The sequence below is a fragment of the Leptidea sinapis genome, chromosome 3, assembly GCF_905404315.1.
Source record: "Leptidea sinapis chromosome 3, ilLepSina1.1, whole genome shotgun sequence".
NCBI classification, from domain to species: Eukaryota; Metazoa; Arthropoda; class Insecta; order Lepidoptera; family Pieridae; genus Leptidea; species Leptidea sinapis.
The window spans coordinates 13,916,646-13,939,744 of record NC_066267.1 but is presented as its reverse complement, the minus strand read 5'-3'; the positions used below and the strand labels follow the sequence as shown (position 1 = coordinate 13,939,744).

The 23,099-nt window shown below is 32.8% G+C and overlaps 1 protein-coding gene and 1 long non-coding RNA gene across 2 annotated transcripts; one reads left to right on the top strand and one right to left on the bottom strand.

The window, feature by feature from the left end:
- Positions 1-350: 350 nt before the first annotated feature.
- On the bottom strand, positions 351-18,137 carry LOC126979568 (general transcription factor IIH subunit 3). Its single transcript, XM_050828938.1, has 9 exons — positions 17,960-18,137; positions 17,663-17,843; positions 16,843-16,941; positions 15,277-15,373; positions 13,424-13,540; positions 12,103-12,231; positions 2,889-3,024; positions 1,244-1,280; positions 351-454 (listed from the first exon to the last, which is right to left on the bottom strand). Exons 1-9 carry the CDS (start codon positions 17,973-17,975, stop codon positions 391-393), a joined length of 876 nt encoding a protein of 291 aa, XP_050684895.1. The 5' UTR covers positions 17,976-18,137; the 3' UTR covers positions 351-390.
- Positions 5,011-8,770, top strand: LOC126979585 (uncharacterized). Its single transcript, XR_007732847.1, has 2 exons — positions 5,011-5,276; positions 8,598-8,770. It is a non-coding gene; the product is annotated as an uncharacterized LOC126979585 (long non-coding RNA).
- Positions 18,138-23,099: the final 4,962 nt, after the last annotated feature.

Here is a 23,099-nt window from a genome sequence, read left to right as displayed (position 1 = left end):
GAACCGGCGAGCATGTATGAAAAGAGTCATGAATGTAGAGGAAGCGCGTGAGGTTTGTAATGATAGAAGCAAGTGGCGTTATGTTGTCTCTACCTACTCCGATGATAAATAGGCGTGTGTGTGTGTGTGTATGATAGCCAGATTCATGAGGAAAAGTATGGGCTATCAAACATAGGACACGGCCAACCATCACAAAAAGAAATACAATCATTTAAAAAAAGTGTGATTCTTAGCACTAACATCGTATAAATAATCTAAGTATATCTTATAATAGGTATTTTATGACATAAGCATAATGGCGACCGTAACCGCGCGATGCAGCTAGTATATCTGTAAATAAAACACGAGGGTTTCTTAAAAATAATGTTACTTTTATTAAATTATTATAATCTACACTCTAGTCTTCTTTTTCTTTGGCTTAATAGGAAGAGGTCCGCCGATTTTGAACACCGTACTGAAAATAGACGAATCATTATTAGTCTTCGACAAAGAAAAACCTCTGAAAAATTAAAAATTGAGGTCGACAGTTAACCTCTATTTGTAAGTGACGTACAACTCGCGCGTGTAGTTCGTAGCTTGTTACGCACACTAAAGTAATAAACCGGGCCTGTTTTCATCAGTTGTCTAGCAGCAAGAGGCTCTATCTAGACGTATAAATTATCTAAGGCTGTTAATCACTACGTCTGAATTTATCAATTTCAATTTACGGCTTTTATTATATTATTAAAACACTAAAAATTTATTATACGTCATCATTTATTTATATTGCATTATTTGTTATATAAGGACAAATTCAACAAATACAAATGAATTCTAGTAGGTTAAATTCATTCAATCAAATAATACATATTATTCGAACCGCTAATCATTTAGGAAAATCAACTTTGTTATCGAACATTTCGTTATAATTCATTATTAAATTGATTAAAAAGTTACACTTGTATACTAGTAATGTACTAAGTACTTCAATAGCCTCAATAGGGCTGGACTGGTAACCCAAGCGCTGGCAGCTGTTTCAATCAACGGATCAGCCTAGCTATCCAATGTGGAAATACTGCAAATTATGGCACACTTCCCCATAATGATAGTTTTTAATAAAATCATAGTATTGTAAATATAAAGATTTGTTTTGTTTGAATAACTATTTATAAGTATACTAGTATATATACTACTAAAATTGCATTATTATAACAAAATAAAATGGATTTTCAGTAGAAAAAATAACACAATAATTAATACTCACTGGCATGTTGTGCAGATTGGGCTGAATTTGCAAAATACTGAAAATAGAAACACTAGTATAAAACAAAAAATATTATAAAATATAGGTTTATATTCATGGACATAAGAGGACTGGCAAAAATGTATGCAAGCCAGCTTAATTCATCAGAAAGGTTTTTTTAAGTACTTTAAATATCGTTATGGAAGGAAATCCTAAATCGCTAAAGTCGGACTTCATTCAAAAAGAATTAGTGTTTATTTTTATGTTTATCATCATTTTTTTTGTACATAGAGAAGTACCAAAACATTAAATTAACTGCCAAGATGTACTCGCACACTAGGTGTTCTGTACGTAATATTCATTTAGCAACATAACTGTAAATTGGATGTAGGCTGAAGCTGGCAGCACTAGAAGTATAAGATCAGTGAGAGCGTGATATGACAAAACTAAACATTGAATCCATAAAAAAATCATCAAACTAGATATGTCGCATATAAAATAATAGTATATTATCTATACGTATAATTTTATCAAATGATAAAAATTGTATGGATTTTACTAATGCTACTAACAAAAGTTCAAGTTATTGGTTCCTACGCTAGAAGGCCCGTCCTCCTTTAAAGGAACGCAAAAGAGATTGTAAAAACAAAATATTATAGATATTTGTGACAGTTAAGTTTATTATAATTTCGTTTTTACTTATTATTTGTTTATTTCAAATAAAAAATGTCGAGAAAATTATTGATCAATTAGGAAAATCAACCAAACAAAACAAAAAGAAAAAATAATAGGAAACAAACATTTTTCTATGCACCTTTTTTTCCACAAAGTTTAGGAAAGGTCCTAACGTGGGCTATAACCAATAATACTAGGTAAGTATTTCCCCCTCTAGCTTTTCGAACTGTTCCCAATCTCCCTGGCATACTCCTAAACAGATTATCAGGAAAATCATGACGTGTTGCGTTCCATTCTTCCTGTAACGCGTTTTTAAGTTCTTCCATACTAGCGGGGATAGGATTTTTTTTCTAAATTTGTCTCCCAAGCTTGTCTCATTAGTTTTTGCCTGGTGAGCTGGCCACCTAATAATATTGATCCACATCTCTAAGGTACATACTGAAGGTAAGGTTTAACTAGAACGGCCGTAGTATGGGGGCGTGCATAAAAACAAAACCATCTCCTATTAAAAGAACGAATGGGACTACAATTTCTTTATACCACAAGTTAGGATATCATCCCCACCATCTGGATGTGTGGCGGTCCTCCACATTGCGGTTTTCAAGGAACTTTCTTCCGCGTACAACCAAGCTGTGGAACGAGCTGGAGAACGGTGTTTTCGGGAAGATACGACAAAGGGCGTACACCTTCCTTAAGTGCAGGCACGCTCTTATGATTCTTCTGGTGTTGCAAGAGAATGTGGGCGGCGGTGATCACTTAACACCAGGTGACCCGTACGCTCGTTTGTCTTCTTCTTTCATAAAAAAAGTTACATATAGTGCCTCCGTTAATATGCCTTTTTTCAATCACGCAGAGTTCCGTATATATCCCCCATAGAAATACCTCCTATACCCTAACCAACCGCCCACCATATTAGTTTTTTATAATTTTAAAAGTATTTATGGCTAAACTATATATAAACGTGAATTGGCTGTTAAGACTTAATACATACCACTAAGGCAGACAGAACACACATATCCGATGGTGAGTAACTCACGATGGCAGAAGCACGCGGCCCGGTAATCAACACGACCCCGCCCGGGCAACACTAACTGTTTCCGCTCGGACACATCCGGAAGAAATACCCACTGCAAATATATATAACTCAAAGTAAGTTAATTGTTTTTTAAATACACTTCTTCTGGCACTTTAAGGAAAAATTATCATAGCCAATTGTGATAAATTAATAAATAAACAATGCGCGCGCACACCGTCACGCAAATTCAACACCCTGACGTTAGCTGGTCAACTAAACCATTTGTATCATACTCCAGCTACCAAACCTCTTTAAACTCATATGTCTACTGCACCACAACCAATGGACGAGAATTAAATAAATTTCAATTTACATACAAGTTTCAAAATTAGGTTCAATTAAACATTAAAAAATTCCGTGCTTGAGAGCTTTGGTGACTACCGAACAAAGCGATAGAAAAGCAATAAAATGTGCTTTTTTTAAATAAACTATAAACTTCAATATCTAAGTTAAGTTTCGGACATCATATTACAGAATCCATTAGAAACGGCCTGAATAATAACGTCCTTTAATATTCTGTACACTTTCCTATTCGTTTCTTGTTTTATAGCTGAACCTTATTCAACGCGCATATTTGTATGTAATGAGCGACGCACCTTCGTCATTCTAGAAATGTTTGACACGAGTTGTCAAACATTGTTGTAGTGTTGCTTAAGGCAACGAGTAAAATAATATATAAGGAAAAGAGAGCCCTCTCTACGCATTATGAGCTGTCTATTTGAAAACTAGCGCCATCTGAAGATTGGCCCCGAAAATAACTATATATAAGCTCGAAATTATAAAATTCATTTTTAATGTTCTGACGCAAATAAATAACTAACTCTACTTTTTAATGTAGGTATTGTAATTTTTTACCATGTTGAAATTGCGCGTAGAGTTAGTTATCTAATTTTGTCACAACATAGATCATAAAGGATAGATTTAGTAGTAATAATTTAGTGTAAATATGCAAAATGGAACACGAGAGCTACATACATGCACTAACGCTAGACAGACGTAGCCGCCATTTTATGACCAGTGGGCAGTAACACAAAGAAGAAAGAAGTTGAAAAGTTTTAAAGATAGTGACAGCTGCCAAAGCTTTCATTTTCGGGCCAACTAACAGATGGCACTACAGTCTTCTGAAAACGTCACTTTAAGGCGTCTGTCCCACTCCTGGCTTATGGCTTCATTTAGTGTTCGACCGACAGTCAGTGCTGATGTCGGTCGAGCGTAGCACGTACCATACGCGCTGATCATGTTGCGTGCTCAACCGACAGCAAAGAACAATGGCGAAATTTTACTTGACTAACTACGAGTATATACAGTATATAATATTTAATATGATTTTTTTTCTGAATAACCGTCTAAGGTTAGGATAGTTACAAAAAAAATTCGCAGTTAGATTGACTTTGTAGATAAAATTGTATTGCAAAGGGAACCGGGGAAATAAATAAAATATTTATTTAATTTTCACATTTTAAGCTGTCACAACAATGAAATCGCATCCATTTTAGGTTACCTACATCAAGGAAAGCTATCTGTCAATGCGACAATGAGTTTCTACACCTGTCACCTAGTAGTTACAACTGAACTTACTGTTAGTATCTATCAGTTATAGTTATCTAATGTGGTTGTGTTGTTTTGTGCTTTCTAGTTTCTTTATTTTAATACTTTCAATTTACCTGGCTTGTTTTTGGACTCCGATAATATCTTTTTCTCGTTTTTAACTCTGAACCTTACTTTGAACTACGTCTGCTCTCCATTACCGGACTCTGATTTGCCCCGCGATTTGGTCTAACGTACGCTGTTGCTATGAATCGAAGCAAAACCCGGATTTTGTGTATAAATTGCAACTTCTGTGTCAATAACCAACGACGATATCATGTCGTTTAACTTGACACAAGAGTGTCCTCCTTGATCTGCAATTGGGTCTCCCCCATACATTGTAATTACTATGTTTCTTTACATTATTATGATCAAGTCATCAGGATCTATAGCATATTTATAGATCTAGGTAATCAACATACATATAGCACATTATACATGTGGAGCTGGTTTCAGATTACTGATAGTGATGTTGTTTGTGAAGGATGCTGGGAGCTTGCAATGGGTGCTGTTAATCAAGTTTTACAAGAAGAAATAAATCCTCAGGGTGGCCAGCAAGCTTCATCATCTAACCATGGCCATTCTCAAGTGTGCATTTTATGTGGCTGTTCCATTTTGCGAAGACAAAGTGATTTGATATTTAGAGAAAATCCATCACAATTACAAATACAAGTGGTTTCAATAATTGAAGGAAGAATTTCACCAAGACAAGTAAATGTATATTTTTATCTTCATAGATATTTAATATAATGTTTTCAGGCTTCATATATATTTAATAAAATGCTTAGGTATTTTATAGGTGTCACACAATGATCTGAGAAAGTAACTCTATGATTTATATATTATTTTGTATATACTTTTTCATTTCAATATAAATTGATTTGATAACTCATGTCATAGTTTTTTAAAGCATTATTATACATTCCATTACAATCTTATATTTTCAGATATCACAACAATGATCATGTGTGTCATCCTTGTTGGCTATGCACACAGGGAGAAGTGCACCGCTGCAACATTATCCTATGAGAGTTGGGGCTGAAGATGTCCAGCAATTGGATCAAGGTGCCCATGTGGAATATGAACCTCCTTCAAATGAAGAAAATGTAACAGATGAAGAGGTTGAGGCAAATATTATATTCTTGCCAAATTATAAACAGTCTGGAAATACCAGTAATCACTGTGTGTTTCCTAATTGTACCAACCATCCACTGCACTCTATATCTGATCATTTGCTACTGTATTGAAAAATTACAATTTCTACATGCCAAGATTAGCCCGCATTTGTGATGTGCTTTTAGCAAATAAAGAATGGAACACTTTATATGATGCTGAAAATAGTGTGAGTGTATTTACAGTAGATCAAGTGCAACATAAATTTTCTTTTGTGAATGCATTTAGCCCTACTCTCAACTTCAACAATATTCAAGAGATGGATGAAACATTATTTAAATACTGGGTGGAATTTAGTAAAAATCAATTTAATGTTATGTTAAATGATATTCCTTGGATACAAGAAATAAGAAGGTCGGCTGTGGGGCTAGCTGCATATTTAATTAAACTTAGGACAGGGGACTCTGATGAGATAATCTCCTCTCTACTAATTCTAATTCCCCTTCGCACATAAGCACAATTAAAGAGCAAGATTCGAGAAGTTCATCTCCAGGATTTGGTTAATCTAAATCTGGGAATAAACCATATTCCACGAGAAGAACTTATGCAACACAATTTATTGATTCCGAGATCACTTTATGAGAATGATTTAAATCAAAGAGGCATTTTAATAAGTGATGCCACATATCTATATGTTAACAAAAGCAGCAATTACCTATTTCAAAAACAAACATACTCTTGGCACAAGTATAGGAATTAAGTAAAACCTTTTCTGTTAGTTGCCAGTGATGGCTATATATTGGACAGCTTCGGTCCATACAAGGCTACCACATCAGATGCAGAAATAATGTCAACATTTTTCAGTGAAGGATCACCTTTGCATGATGTTATTATACTGGATAGGGGATTCAGAGACAGTATTGGTCTGCTAGAGCAATGTGGCTACAATACCATACATGCCAGATAGTTTGTTAAATTCAAATTCTAATATTTTTATTCAAAATAGGATTTAAAATCACTTATTGAACGTCAAAAGCTACCACCCATTCAAAAGAGACTGCCTCAGACCTGAGAAGAATGGACGCAAGAAACTCAGCCGGCTTTTTTTTATTTAAAATATGGATTACAATGTGATAATTGTACAATAAACATTTATACTTAAAGAGTCTGAGGGTGTTCGCTTTATTCCCAGTCCGTGGTGTCATTAAGAAAATCGTTTATGCTATAATAACCTTTCCCACACAAACGTTTTTAAACAATTCTTTTAAATTTCGTAACACATTTGTTTTGTACATTTTCTGGGATCATATTGTAGAAGCATATACATCGCCCAACAAAAGACTTACTAACTCGACCCAACCGAGTAGTAGGCATAACAAGTTTATGTTTGTTCCTCGTGTTAACATTATGAATGACACAGTTTCTAGAGAATTCCTCAATGTGCTTATGAACATACAGAACATTATCAAAAATGTATTGAGAAGCAACAGTCAAAATGTTTATTTCTTTAAATTTTTCTCTTAAGAAGTTAGAAGTTCTCTCGTTAGAAGGGGAACACCAACTCACCACAGCTCAGGCTAATCGAACATGGTGTATAACTCTTTGTAGATGGGTGGTAGAGGTAGTAAATGGGTATTTTAAATGAGATTTTAAATTACTTCGTTATGAATTTTTTAATAAGTCAGTACCTCACTCCTGTAGCTTTATTGAATACTAGCTGAGCCGGCAAACGTTGTATTGCCATATAAATTGCAGATTTATTTTATACTTACTTCACACTTATTTTATATTTTGGATAATTTACACTATAGTTTTATAAATTATAGACTATGAGTTATTCTGGTGTGTAAGCTATATTATTATAAAGTTTCATCAAAATCCATTCAGTAGTTTTTGCGTTAAAGTGGTACAAACATACATCCAGACATACAAACTTTCACATTTATAATATTAGTAGGAAGTTTGGTGTTCGCCTAAGGGACAATACACATGCAAATAATATAATATAAATTATAAGAGAGAGAATTAATTTAAGAAACAATCTATCTGAAATGGTTGATAACTTTAATATGAATAGGCGGCATGCAAACTATTGCAGCATTACAGCAAACCGAGATAATATTTTATACTTCTCAAGGTTTGAATATGATGAACTAATTTTATTCGCCTTGGGAAGTTATCAAATATGACAAGCTCGATCATATTTCGGTGAGCATATACGTTTTGACGGCCGATACAGAATTGAAGTAGCTAGAGATCAACTTCAAAATAATCTCAGAGGCAGTGGTGATGATACCTCACTGATAAGGGGGAAAATACACATTAATACAATATAGAAATAAATATTATGACTGTTCATTGTCAGTACATTTATGAAAATTTAATATACATTCACAAAAATCGTCACCTTTTTGCTCTTAATAGTGATTTTCATTATTATAACACTAGAAATAAGGGATTGCTTGTAACTAACTCTAGTAGGCTTCATAAGATACATAATAGCTTTAAGGGTAAATGTATACACTTCTATAATAAAGTCCCAGCCACTGTTCAGGCATTATCTATAAATAAATTTAAATATTTTATAAAAAAATGGCTGTTGTAAATCCGATTACTCCACTGCTGAATATCTAAATGATCGGACAGCCTGGGACTACATTGTGATTATTTTATAGCGATAGAAATGACTGTACAATATTGTTTATTTTTATTGAAAAGAGCGCAAAAAAATAATGCTGGGAGAGTTTCTTGCGCCGCTTCTTCTCTCACAGAGTGCCATTTGTTTCCGACGCGGTAGTAGTATTTAGTAGGTATTAGAAATGACATCAAAAAGAATTCTAAAGGAATCAATTTTGAGAAAAAAATCAAAATTTAGACATATCTCACGTAAGCAGTATTATGTATATAAAATGATGTTTCTGGTAGATTGGGAATACCAGAATACTGCTGCAACTGTTTAGTGGGCAGACGCATAATTGGTTGTTGTGTGCATGTAATGACGCTCCTGTGGTACGTTGGATGAGCTAGACATCAAACCAATAGAAATGCACCTGCGGAATTTCTCGATGAAGTTTTAATTAGAGACGAAGAAATATAAAACAAAATCTTTTGCTTGTTTCATTACTGCTACCCAATTCTATAAAATAAGATACTGGATTGAGATAAAGACATTGGAAACTAGGTACTTATTTTACCAGATTTTTTTAGTTTATAAAAATGGAAGTAGTTTAAAAGTCGACACGAGCCTTAAAATAAGGCGTAGGTTAGGTACTCTTTAGAAGTACCTACCTACTACTATGGATTGCGCATTTGACTTCCCTTTTATAGAATTACAAAGCTATAGACAGCCAACTCTGGTATGTAGCAAATAAACTCTTGTTACCATTGCTTCAAGTTCCTATTTTATCATAATAATATAATACTCTTGAGTTGTTGACCGTAGATAGTTTGGTAAGTAGGTAGTAATTAATAATAGCTATGTGCCTATGGTAACTATCCTTAAAGATTTTTGGAATTTAAAAGAGTTATTCAGTGATGTTGTTGTTGGAATATAATATTTATGTATATTATAGTGAGAACGCTTAAATAAAAAAAATTAAACCTAACCTAAAAACAAACAAAATAATCATTTATTTCTTGTTTGTTTCCGAGTCATTGATATTTATATGTATTTATGTATGTTTAAGTAAGTATATTGTATTAAATATATCGTTGTCTTCCAACCCATAACACAGGCTATATACCTAAATTGGGGCAAGATAAATTGTGTAAAAAGTGTGTCAATATTATATTATATTTCTCCATTATCCCGGTTCTAAATTAAAAATGTATAATATCAATAGATTCAGAAAATTATAGAGAATTAATTAGTACATTTTGACATTCATAAGTGTCATTTCCGTGACCTACATGAATAAAGTTATTTTGATTTGATTTACAGGTCAGTTCTTGAGACGCTACCATTCCATTTCAAATATTATCGATATATATATAAGAGATTTCCACGTACATAGTCACTCATCACGATATCTCTGGAACCATAAGGCGTAGACACTTGAAATTTGGTAGGAATATTCCTTTTACCGAGTAGAGGTCAGCTAAGAAAGGATTTTATGAAATTCCAACTGCATGATTTTTTTTATTATGAACAGAACAACGTTTGTCGGGTCAGCTAGTGTAGTATGAAACTTCGCCATTATTCTTTGATTGCGCGTGTACACTTGTGAAGAAAAAATAAAAGGGAGAAAATATTGTTTACCCTATTCTTATGGAGCGTCAAATTGAAGAAGAAAGGAGACATTTTTTTTGGTCCCACTGGATATCACGTTTATTAATCGTATTATGCTAGTAAAATTGTAATTAATTTATTATTGTCAATATGCCATATTTTGTTGTAAAAATCTAACCGGGTTCATGAAATTATAATAAAAAAGCAAACGCTTGATACATTTCCTGTATACAGCTATGGTCACCATGGCAATAAAATGCGTACAATGAAACATTTGTGACATTCATGTGAGAAAATAAAAATATTACTGCAAAATGTGGTTGTAACAGTGATTATCGGCTTTTGAAAAGTTACAAATATCTATTGGAGCCATGAACCTCATTTCAATTATTATTTTAGAGATTAAACTAATTTAGCATTAAGTACATAGTTTAATATTACCGTGCAATGGAATAAAGTAACATAGACAAAGTCTATATCTGCGAACTTTGTATCTGTCATTTTGATTTTGATGTTGTCAAAACAGAATTCCGTATTTTTCGTTTCTTTTGAGTTGCGTGAAAGTTTATTTTGCATTATTATAATTATTCAGTTTATTTCATATATTTTAATATCGCATTTACAGCATATTATACTGCAGAGTCGTTGTGTAAATTGTGCAGTACGTTCATCGTAATGTGCGAAAACATTAATTAGTGTCTGAGATACCTGAAGACTTGAACTGGGCCTCCGGAGAATACAATATTTTGTTCAAACTAATACCTTCTTTGGGGTAGGATACAATCAAGGCACACAAGTAGAAAACCTTATCTACTGGTTCAATCATCGATTTCTAATACTCAAGCTTATCTTGCCGTTTACTGTTGCAATGGTTTTGTGTGTTCATTCTGTACATGTACATCATACATTCTGTTGGTTGCTGTGAACATGAAATGTCTGTTGGGTGGTATTTAGGGCAGGGCATCAAGATGAGACTGAGTCACCTGCATCGTTTCTGGATGAGATTCTAATTATAAAAGATGATTTTAAAAATGATGATGACTAATAAAAATTTAGACTATATAAACAATGTGTTATTTCTTCCTATGATAAACAGTGTACAAAACCTTACCTCAATAGTATTTACTTATTTTATTAAGACAAGACTTTGAAATTACAATGATGGTTTTTAAGTATTTTTGGCAAGGTTTCTGGTATAGTGGTAATGGTAATTGCCCTGACTGCTAAACTGAAGTATTGGGGTGTCGGTGTGCACACCCCTGGGACTATTAATATACTAGTGTGATGAACATTTTTGTTCTGTGCATCATTGTAAACCGTCTTTTATCAGCTGTATCCTTAGTCTTCCTACAGGCTCTGTTTATTTTGATATCAGATAGTACTACTTACACTCCTACTTAATTTTGGCCGTTTCTGTTGTATGTCAAGATATTACGTAATAGCTTATTACTAACATTTATATATGATTTTTAGGTTATATTGACGGTCACATTTTGTCGTATTTCTCAGTATACCAGTTAGACCATTTCAAACTAAATATACCATTGTAATCTAGAAATTATAAGGAATAAATCAATATATGTTTCATTACTATACATCACATTTCGTGGTGGGCCTATTCCTCGAACAAAAAAAAATGTCTCCTTTATATAAGCTAATGTTAATGATGATAATGCTAAATTTTTTTTGGAGTTTTCATTCAAGTTGTTATATATAATATTATTATTTACTGACACTAAAACGTAAAAATAAACTACGTTTAAAAAAACCGACTTCAAAAACTGAAAAGTTTAATTTAATACACCTCTTATGCAATAGTTCACCTTTAATATTAATAAAATACTATTATTTGTATGTGCTACATATTGATAGCTTTGAAGTCGGTGCCAAGCCAAATGTTATAAAGGTACCTCGCCACGCGTGACTGAGCGGGATAGCTTCGTCTAGAAAAAATAACCCAAGCGGACAGACACGCAAGGCCAGATAACCTAAATAAATACAGTAAGTAAGCTGTATATAATATTAAATTTTAGTATTTTATTTATATATTAAAGGTATAGGTGTATTAAATTAAATTTTTAGTTATTTGATACTTTTCAGTTTTTGAAGTCGGTTTTTTTATCATAGTTATAGCTACGCTCGACCGACGTCAGCGCTGACTGTCAAACATTTCTAGAATGACGTTCTATAAACATAGCTCACCAGTAAATATTGCAGGAGGCCTTCAAGCGAGGGTACTTTTAAATATAGTCCCCCAGTGATATCGCAACCTTGCTGCAACAGGCTGAGGTGTTTGTCCAACGAACACACGTCTATTAGCACTTGCTGTTTCTGAAATAATTAATTAAAAAAAAATTGAATATTCCCCAGATATGAGCAAAAGTTGGTGCAACAAGGGGTGGATCGAAAGAGAGTATTATCAAGCAGATTGAAACAAAATATATTTAATATTAAATTCTTAGATCATTTATACGTCTAGATAGACTGTGACAGGTGTGAAAACGTCGAAAAAAATTCAGGTTGACAGTTTACCTCTATTTGGAGCAACGCCCGCAAACTTACACAATGTGATATACAAATCGCGAGCGTAAGACGTAGCTTGTCACGCACACTAAAGTAATAAACCTGGCCTGTTTTCATCGTTTGTGTAGCAGTAAGATGCTCTATCTAGACGTATTTATTATATAAGATTAATTTATTATGACGTGCTAAACCCGACTGCTCTCCCCGGTTCTCTATTCGGTACCAATTCCGATGAAGCGTGAGTAAAGCCGATTTAAATAAATAAAGTTAATAATGTCTCATGTAAGTTTAAATAATTTTATCTACACCCATGCTTTAAATCCTCTATTAAAGATTCTGAAACAGTTAGCTTATTGCCAACATTAAAACACCTAATGTTCTAATAACCATTACATCACCCAAAGGAGTGTTCTAATGTTGTACTTGTAATTAATGTTTCAACATACAGCCACATTCTTATTGATCGATGCGTGGTATCTGTATGAATTTCAAAAAAAGAACATTTTCGTATACGCGCACTACCAGAACATCGCGCGCCGTAAAAAAAAGTAGGTTATTCGAATCCCCGCCATTTTTCTTCGATATTTTTATTGTTTTGTTTACAAAAAATAAGCGATTCATTTTAAACGCTGCAAAAGAACATTATATTCGAGTGAATTTTAATTATTGCACTATACAAAATGTAAATTACTACTAAAATAAGTAATTGTTTCATTAATACTTATCTTATTTGTATAGAATCAGTAATGAATGATATTAGCTTACTACTAGGACTGGTGTTTTAATGTTAGCAGTAAGCTAACTGTTCCAGAATCTTTTAGAGGATTCATATTCTGGGTGTAGATAAAGTCTTGTATGCAACTGTTGATAATTAGGTATTAAAACACTCATGTGATACTATTATGACACTCGGCTTCGCCTCGTGTGATAAATCCACATTCGTGTTTTAATACCCCTTATTACACAACAGTTGCATAAATAACTATAAACTATTATTTACCTGAGCTGTAAAGAAAACGTTCATATAGTTGATATACTGGGCGGCGGTGTCCGAACTTCCGGTAACTATTAAAATCCGACTACTAATTCTAGCGCCCACACCTGCTTCACGACGCATCTGAAAGAAAAATTTAAAACATTCAAATATTTTTGACGATCGCGTCTAATAAATCGATGAACTTTTTTATTTTATTACTTATAAATATATTTATTATTGGGTTGGACCTACTATCCCGTAGCAAGAATTAGGAGATGAAAAATATTGTAGTTGATAGAGCTTTATCCACGATTATAATACTACCACTTTTATTACAAGGTAATGCACCGTTTTCAAGAAAATAACCTCAAACGGGTAAATCACGTAAATAAAACGCTACATGAGCTCTGGCATGTCGGCGGCACACTAACAGCTAAGCACGAAACAGAACACAGGAACATTCACGCAACTACGATAGAAACGGAATTAACAATATGGGAAATAAACGAAAAATAATAATTGATATTTTTTAACTGGCTTTACAACTCTGGGTTCTAGCCTTTTTAGTCTAAAAATGATTATTGTTAAAGCCGTCTAGTCTGTCCAATTTTTTAGGTTTCATTTTACAGTTTTTCATTTACAATTGGACGTAGTTAACCAGAAAGTACTCAAACCACACAAAGGCACTTTAGAGTTATAAGCATTTGAAGTTTCAGCTCTAAATAATCTTCCATATAAATAAAAAAAAAATTGTTTCCGTGTACATTTGAAAAATAGTGTTTTTTTTTATGGAATAGGAGGACAAACGAGCGTACGGGTCACCTGGTGTTAAGTGATCACCGCCGCCCACATTCTCTTGCAACACCAGAGGAATCACAAGTGTGTTGCCGGCCTTTAAGGAAGGTGTACGCGCTTTTTTTGAAGGTACCCATGTCGTACCGTCCCGGAAACACCGCACAAGGAAGCTCATTCCACAGCTTTGTAGTACGTGGAAGAAAGCTCCTAGAAAACCGCACTGTGGAGGATCCACCATCCAGATGGTGGGGATGATATCCTAATGAAGGTGGAATTGGAAAGTGGAAAGAAAGTGTTTTCACTATATGACAGATTCGGCCTTCAGGAGTATGATGGTATACTAACTCTATTTTGACCAAAGTGTGATTTGAGTCTTTTCTGTTTAACTATGTCCAACTGTCAGTTTTTAGCCTCCCGCCGCCATGCCAGCGCTCATGGAGCGTTTTATTTACGTGATTTACCCATTTTAGGTTATTTTCTTGAAAACGGTGCATTACCTTGTAATAATGGTAGTGGTAGCATTATAATCGTTGACAAAGCTCTATTAACTACAATATTTTTTACCTCCTAATTCGTGCAACGGGATACTAAGTCCAATCCCATATGTGTAGGTAGAGAATTTAATAAATTTTGATATGTACAAGTGGTAAGATAAAAATAAAATCATAAATTTTTCTGATTGTATGAAATTTTTTCTTAATGATATTTAAATAATATATATATATATATATAGTATCGTTTAATACCTACTATATTACAATATTGATCTTTCTACAAACATAAAATATCATGAGGAATATTTTTTTTTCAGGATTTTTGTTTTGTTACACCAAAGAAGTGTAATTTCTTTCGTGCATTCATAAGTATGTACACACACTTTTTTTTTTGAACAGGATGTCTGTTGGATCCAATATTTTGTTAATATTATATTTACAAATATGAGAATTTAATTTTTATTAGTTCACTTAATTATCCAAACAGCCATTCATATGTCATAGTTCTTCTTACTTAACGTTCACTTCTATTAGCAGTCATAAAAAATTTCGGTTTAATGTTAAAAAAAAGTATTATACTTAACTTACTCTTGCAATAAAACAGAGTGCCATTGCTAAGGCGCCCGCCAATAGAGATTCACCTGGTTTCTCTTCTTGTGGTTGACTTTTTATTAAATTTACTAATCTGTAACATACAAAAAATTATAAATGATGATAACCATTCGCTTATTAACTTTGATCAGGCTTAGATACACCTGACTAGAGTATACTCAGGGGTGTGCATATCATATAGGCATGCCTCGTTATGAAACTAAATAAATATATTGTTAAAGTTAATTTCATTTCATTTGGTTCCGTTATTTTATAACCAAACTTCTATTGAACCCCACTCATAAATTTTCCTAAATACCTACGGTAAGCAATCTCCAGGCTCAACTACGACAAATTAGATCTTCAGTGCCTACTTTGCTAGAAAACCGCCTTGGTTTTCTAGCCCCTGAGTATACTCGACCTAACAGCTTGATAATGTGTGATGAATTCATTTGTCAATGTGTCAGTTAACTAGTTGTATAATATTTAAAATTATTGTTGTTTGACTTTTCTATCTTGCTGTATCTCCTTCATGGGTGTTCTTCTCTCTCAAACACTTCATTCATCTATACAGTATTTTATTGCAAGTCTATGATTTTGATTGCTATATGAAAGTTTAGATTCAAACAAATTTTGTATATTTTTTAAACTGCCTATTAAATCTACTTTTGTAAGTTCACATGTACATGTGACTAAATATTTTTTTTATTACTTTAGAGGAATAAAATTAGCCTTAATTATTACTTGTATTAGCTGTCAGTGTCTTTGTGAAATGTCTTCTCTTGGTTCACAAATATTTTTAAAATGACTTATGCAACCTCAAGGTCTACCACCCAATATATGATTCAGACCGGAGAAGATTCACTCCTTAGAACCTCATATGGACTCTTTTTTTTTGTTTATAAATTTTCATTATAATAAAAATTTTCATTAAATAAATCTGGGTGTGGTCATACTATTTATAGTCTTTTATGTTAAAGTAACTTTACCATATAGATGTTTTTAATAATTCTATTGAATTTCATAACACTAGATTATTGTTGTACATTTTCTGGGACCATCTTGTAAATACATTTATGTTTGCATAATAGTGAGTGATACAACTAGCGGCCGCATCATGTGCCATGTCTCTTCCTTCTCTTTTTCCGAAAATATGGTATTCAGTAATTTAAAAGAAATATTCATAGTAACAATTCAAAAGTGCTTCGTTTAAGCCTAATTGAACGAAGTTTATTTGACTTTAAAACTCTCTTGCCATATTGGTAGAAAAGAGGAGTATTGCCAGTCTTTTCAATTGATGTAGGAGCTTGATTTGATGCTTATCAAAAGTACAACAGAGATTTTATTGACAGATGCTTAAAATCAGATTGTTTGTTTGTTCCTCAGTTTGCTACATTCCTAAGTAAGAAAGGAGTATAATTCAGAGTGAGTAACTTTCACTTTGAAACTTAAATGCCCTTTTTTTTGGTATAGTAATTGTTTAAAAAACCAATCCAAAGTTATGGTAACAAACACAGCTCAACTGTTCAGTTTCACTCACTTTACATTGTTTGCAAAAATTACCTCATTTTCACTGTTTTCTCAACTAATGTAAACAATTCATATTGTCCATCAATTTGTCGTACATCTAGTGGTTTCCCTGGTGATGGGTACAGGAATTCACTGCAAATATTATAATATACATAAAAAATTACTGTCAACTAAATTCACATGAGTAAAGACAATGTCAAAGATTGAGAGGGAGATGTCAAAAAACAAATCTTGAGAAAGAAAGATTAAAAATAAGAGATTTTTATCCAACTATATGGTATTCAGTAATTTAAAAGAAATATTCATAGTAACAATTCAAAAGTGCTTCGTTTAAGCCTAATTGAACGAAGTTTATTTGACTTTAAAACTCTCTTGCCATATTGGTAGAAAAGAGGAGTATACTACAGTACTCAATATCTCTATTATAAATAATAATATCATATAATCTTTACACAGCACCAAATGCTGCACACAATCTCCATTTTTTTATAACAAAAAGTGACGAGACAGGACTTCAGCTGATGGGAATTGATATGCCTATTACAATGCAGTGCTTTTGAATTCTAAGCGGCACTACTACTGAGCTCATAACCTTGAGACATAAGATGTTAAGTCTCATTTGCCATTACTTTCACTAGCTGTGGCGCCCTTCAGACTGAAACACAATAATGCTTACCCATAATTGAATGGCAGAAGAAGGTGCCGTTGTGGTACCCATAATCTAGCCGGCATTATGTGCAAAGTAACCTCCCGCTGGTACGACATATCCGGCAAACAAAGTATTAAGGCATTAATATATGAAATAAAAACTCATTTTTCTAATTTGAGATAAGCACTTGATTTAATTACTAACCTTTTATGGAAGTGACAACCTATAAGTGCCAATTGATTTCTAGTTTTCTGCATCAAATGTGAATTGGCAAAAGCAATTACTGCATCTAAGCATCCTGTTAGTATTTTAGGGTCTTCAGTAATATAGCGTTGATTTGGGTTTGTATCAATAATTATCGCCAGCACACTACTGTCTGAAGGAGCTGTAATATAAATATGGATAAATAAAGAACAGATTGCAGAAAACTTAGACTAATTTTTATAAATATTAATTTTTGAGTAACAATAGAGGTATTCTGTGAGAATGCAGAATACTAACATTCATCGTCAGCCATTTCATTCACTTAAATCGTATGGTTCTTAAAATAAGATGTTTGAAGAGATATTTAAAATTATAAGTGATTTTTTTAATTAACAACTCAGAAAGTTGATTGAAAGAAAAAACAAATAAAGTGAAAAAGTAAACAAATAAAACGAAACACTCTGTCGGTTTTCACTGTGTTCTGTCAACTGTCAATGTCAAATTTGATACTTTTTTAATTTGTCCAATGGCACGCGATGCCAGTTGATAGGCCAATAATTTATCATGGTATTTTTCCAATTACAGCACTAGAGCGCATTATGAGGCGTAATTCTCAACGTTGATTGTTCCAACTACAGTAACGCTTCGCACAATCGAGCACTCTCAAAAGCACTGCTTTTGTATGATGCGTAGATGATAAGAACTCAGTAGCAAAAAATTAAACTGTGTTTTTTTTACAAGTTGCCATTGATCTAAATTTTATTTACTATCAGTAGTAATATTGTATATTGTTGAAAAAATTTTGAAAGCTTTCGTTTCGTCGTAGTTTTTTTAGAAATAATAAAACTTAATTCAGACTGTAAAAAAATTATGGGGGATATACAAATTTACCGAAAAATGATTTAACTAAGTATTCTTCGTAAATAAAACTAAAACTAATGAAGGTACAAACATTGACTATTTAATTTTATATACCACATTTAAAATGTGAATACAATTACATTTTAGAATTCTAAAGTATACACAAATTTATTGAACAGAAATATACTTTTGTCAACATTGCAATTGCTTGATCGAATCATTTAATGAAGCAGACAATATCATAAATGAAAATATTTATCGAAATAAAGAAGACAGCATCTAATTTTCTTATTAGATTGATAACTCTATGAATTTTTCAACACTGAACTTAGTACACACGCACTCTGCTGGTGCATTTTAAAACTAATTCATGTTCCAATTAAGCATCAGCACAATAATTATTCGGCATTGTGCGGCACTGAGTAGTCGCATTATGCTCTGTAATTGGAAAACTACCCATATAACAAGTAGGCATTGCCATGGATGTGAAAAAACATAAGCTTGTTATGTTGGTCGATGTAAACTCCTTTTAGAACAGGATATCAGAAAATTTATGTATCCCACAAGTATGGCTGTCTGTAATGAATTACCTTCTAAGTTATGGTATTAAAATATTTGTAAAATAATAATAAAATAATGATTTCATAATTAGTCGACTTGTTTCCATAGTTCTGCAGAGTCCGTGTACTTGCCCGTATATAAGGGTACGTATTCGTTACACATTTTCATTTTATAAATTCTAATTTACACCGTCCCAAAACATATTTCACTTCATAAAATACAGCCTTCAAATATAATATGTAAAAATAAAATTTCTGACATTTTGAAGTTGGTGCCAGCTACCAACTTAAAATATATATAGACAATCATTAATTAAATGTTACAGAACGTAATGTGAAAACGAATAATATATTGGCACTATTAGAAATATCAACAACCTAAAATATTTGTAGATAATACGCATGTTTGAAGTCTATGTTATATACGGCGATTGCACGTACACATATAAATTCTTGCAAATATATATACTTAAAAGTAGTAATTGTTACAAATGACAATACCATAAGAATTTAACAAAGGGTATTTACTTAAATAATAATAATAGAAAGCCTAGGTACGTTTATAGGAAAATAGATAATATAATAAAATCCACAGTAGCAATTAGCGATCGTTAACGGTATGTTATGAACATTACCTGACAAATTACGACATGTTGTGATTGTTCTAAACCAATGAGCATTCAGTACAACGCTCCCGCTCACCTCAGTTTGTTGAGCGAATTGTCCAGGTGTCCATTTGGTTGCGCAACTAATTTGGAGTCGCCACCAGCTAGAACGCGTGCACAGAATGTTATTGGTCACGCCACCATTAATTACTATAGAGCTGTATGGTGTCTCACTCACTCGGACGCCATTGACTTCCACCTTACTGCATGCAACACATCTTGCCACAAGACTTCATTGAGATTTGCTAAGTTTTTTTTGGATACGTGCACAAACAAACCGATAAACAGAAAAAAATCTAAAACGTGAAAATAGTAAATGAATAGTGATGTATTGAATCTATTGCCTACATATAAAAAGTTTGGAAAGTCCAAAAGTGCACGCCTCGTAATATCATTTTCCGCAATATTCTAAGGTGAGGAAAATAATAAAAAAACACAGTCGTATCGTAGTTTTTTATAAATAATAATTAAACGATAATGAATTGAACGCTCATATTAATTGATAAATACCGCAGTGGTTTATATTTTATGTATCTCACAGATTATTTGACTTGATATAAATGCAACCATATTAACATTTAAGTGCGATAGAAACAATAAAAAATCATATTCTGATTCGAGAATACTGCTTTTTTGACATGTTGAGAGCACTACCTTATGCTTCGCTTATGAGGCATGTAACATCCATTAAATATATTATCTAGTTACGAGATTGCCACTATTGCATCATTTCTGTTGTAACAGAACTAAGTTAATTAACATATTATGCTCCTTTATAGACCCGAGTTAAAAAAATGAACCAGTTTCTTAAGAATATTTTTTTAATTTTAATTAATTGAGGTATGCTTATGCGTAGACAGATGTCAGTACGGCCCAGATTCGTATTTGTCAAAAGAGCATTCCACACATAATCGCCTACGCATCACCTACTATAATATACTATATAGTGTAGGGCTGTCAAACGTAGCTATAACTATAACAATCTCCGTTAATCAAATTTAAAAAAAATAGGTAATAATTTTGTATTATAATTATATTTAATTTCCTCGTTTTAGCTTGTTGATGAAATCTAGTATAATTAACAACATAATGATAAAATATTTTTATACAAATGATTTAGTACGGTAAAGTTTTATTGCCAAGCAGGTATTTTCACTTCTAGTATTAAATATAATTAAATATATTGTGGTTCAAATTATAATCAAGACTTCATCCTACTTTTATTTAATATAAAATTATTTTAAATAAATCACCATTTAAATCAAATCAAATCAAAATAACTATATTCATGAAGTCAAGGAAATGACACTTATGAATGTCAAAAAAATATTTTTCTTATTGAATCTACCGCTACTTCGTAAAGGGTTGAGCTAATGAGAAGAAGTAGCAGGAAACTCGTTGCCACTCATTTATATCAAGATTTACATTTTCATCGATTTACAAATCATTTCAATTACAATATAATATGTAAAATGATGCAACAAACATACTCAAACGTCAAATAGTCAATGCCTTCAGTATGTCCTGTAAGCAAATTTTAATAATATATATTAATATTATACAATTGACAAATATGTCAAGCACGCTCTCAAATAATCTGCCGAAAAGTTTTTATATCATGTTTAGTGCCGGATTAACCACATAGTAAAAGTAGCAAATGCTACGGGCCCCGCGCAAAAGGGGGCCCCGCATATTTAATCCATCTCTCTCTAACTCATCTCTGCTTTAGCGTAATATTTGAATGAAACTTATTAAGATGTGGTTTATGGAATTTACTTGAAGTCACAAAAACGTGAAACTTTTACAACTAAGACATTCCACGTCAGACACTCGGTAACAGACTATTTCCAATATAGACCAAGGGCTCTCTGAACGAATTTGCTACGGGCCCCGCGTTTGCTTAATCCGATGATCATATTATAATATTTTATCAATAAATTATAATAAGTTAATATCATAATTAAGACCTTTAAAATAAATAAAAAAAGGCTCTTAACATATTACTGCTAATATAAACTAATCAAATATGAGAGCCATTAAAATGCCTTTTATTTTTTCTGAATTTGTAAATGAGCCTTATCTAGCCGATAACTGTTATTACTGGTAACTTAATTAATAATGCTCATTAGTAACTGGGTTAAATCGACTTCTTATTCAAATGTTTTAACAACTTAACTGATTGAGATATCACAGTTGGAATTAGTTCTGACTACTTTTAATACCGAACTTAAAACTGTGATTCCATTGTAGTCACTAGTGTATAATGCACGTGAAACTTAGTTCTGAATCTGCTCTTAATTGTTATTTCCCTTTCTAGATAACAACATACATTTTTTCTGGAGAGATGCTAAACTTGGAAGCACCCAGTGTTTTGTCGAATATTAAGTGGCACACATTACAGAGGGAGATAGGTAGTGGGAGGCTTTTTATACCAGTGGGAAGCTTTTTATACCAGTTGTAAGCTTCTCAGCACAGGATGCTGGCTAGATGGGTACGACAGTCGTGTTTTAGTAATTTGCGAGACCTATTTTTATTTTGGTTGGAAGGTAGCTTGTGCGAAGTAAATCCATCGAACAGCATTATATTACAAATATTGCTTAGTAGATAAAATTAATTGTAATAAAACCATGTGTTGCCTTTGTAAGGGGGGGGGGGGGGTTACATTACAGGACTGGTCCGAGTAACCAATTTAACTATTTTAACCAATTAATAGTAGAGATCCACGTACTCACCAGTAGAACCATTAATTATAGATAAGTTTAGTACCTTAAGTAAATAAATACTTTTACCATAAAACCAATATATATATCTACCCCTAAGTGCACCCCTTTTCATATCTAGTTAAATTATTGGATGTTCTTTGTCTTGAAATAAGTGATAATAATACTTGTTGCAAGAGAATGTGGGCGGCGGTGATCACTTAACTCCAGGTGACCCGTACGCTCGTTTGTCCTCCTATTCCATAAAAAAAAAGTTAAGAATGTTAATTCATTGAAGTGACAACCCTAGGAACATCTCAATGAGTCAAACAGTGGCACAGAATCAATCATCAGGGATGTCGCGGCTAGACGCGTGCTTGGCTGTGATAAGATCCTGTAGCAACTTGTAGCATTAAAAATTAATAATTGCGCTCTACAATACATTATGAGACGATAACATGTTTATTTATTAAATTATTATGAACTGTATATCTTACATCTATACTCTTGGAGGAGAAAGACAAATGAGGTAACATATTATAATCTGATCCGTTAGTAAACACGTAACCCTTTTCAACGCCAGAGTTAAAAAAAAAGTTGTCTGCTGCTGCTGCTGATTATTTATTTGTATGAAGGAGTGTACCGTATAAAA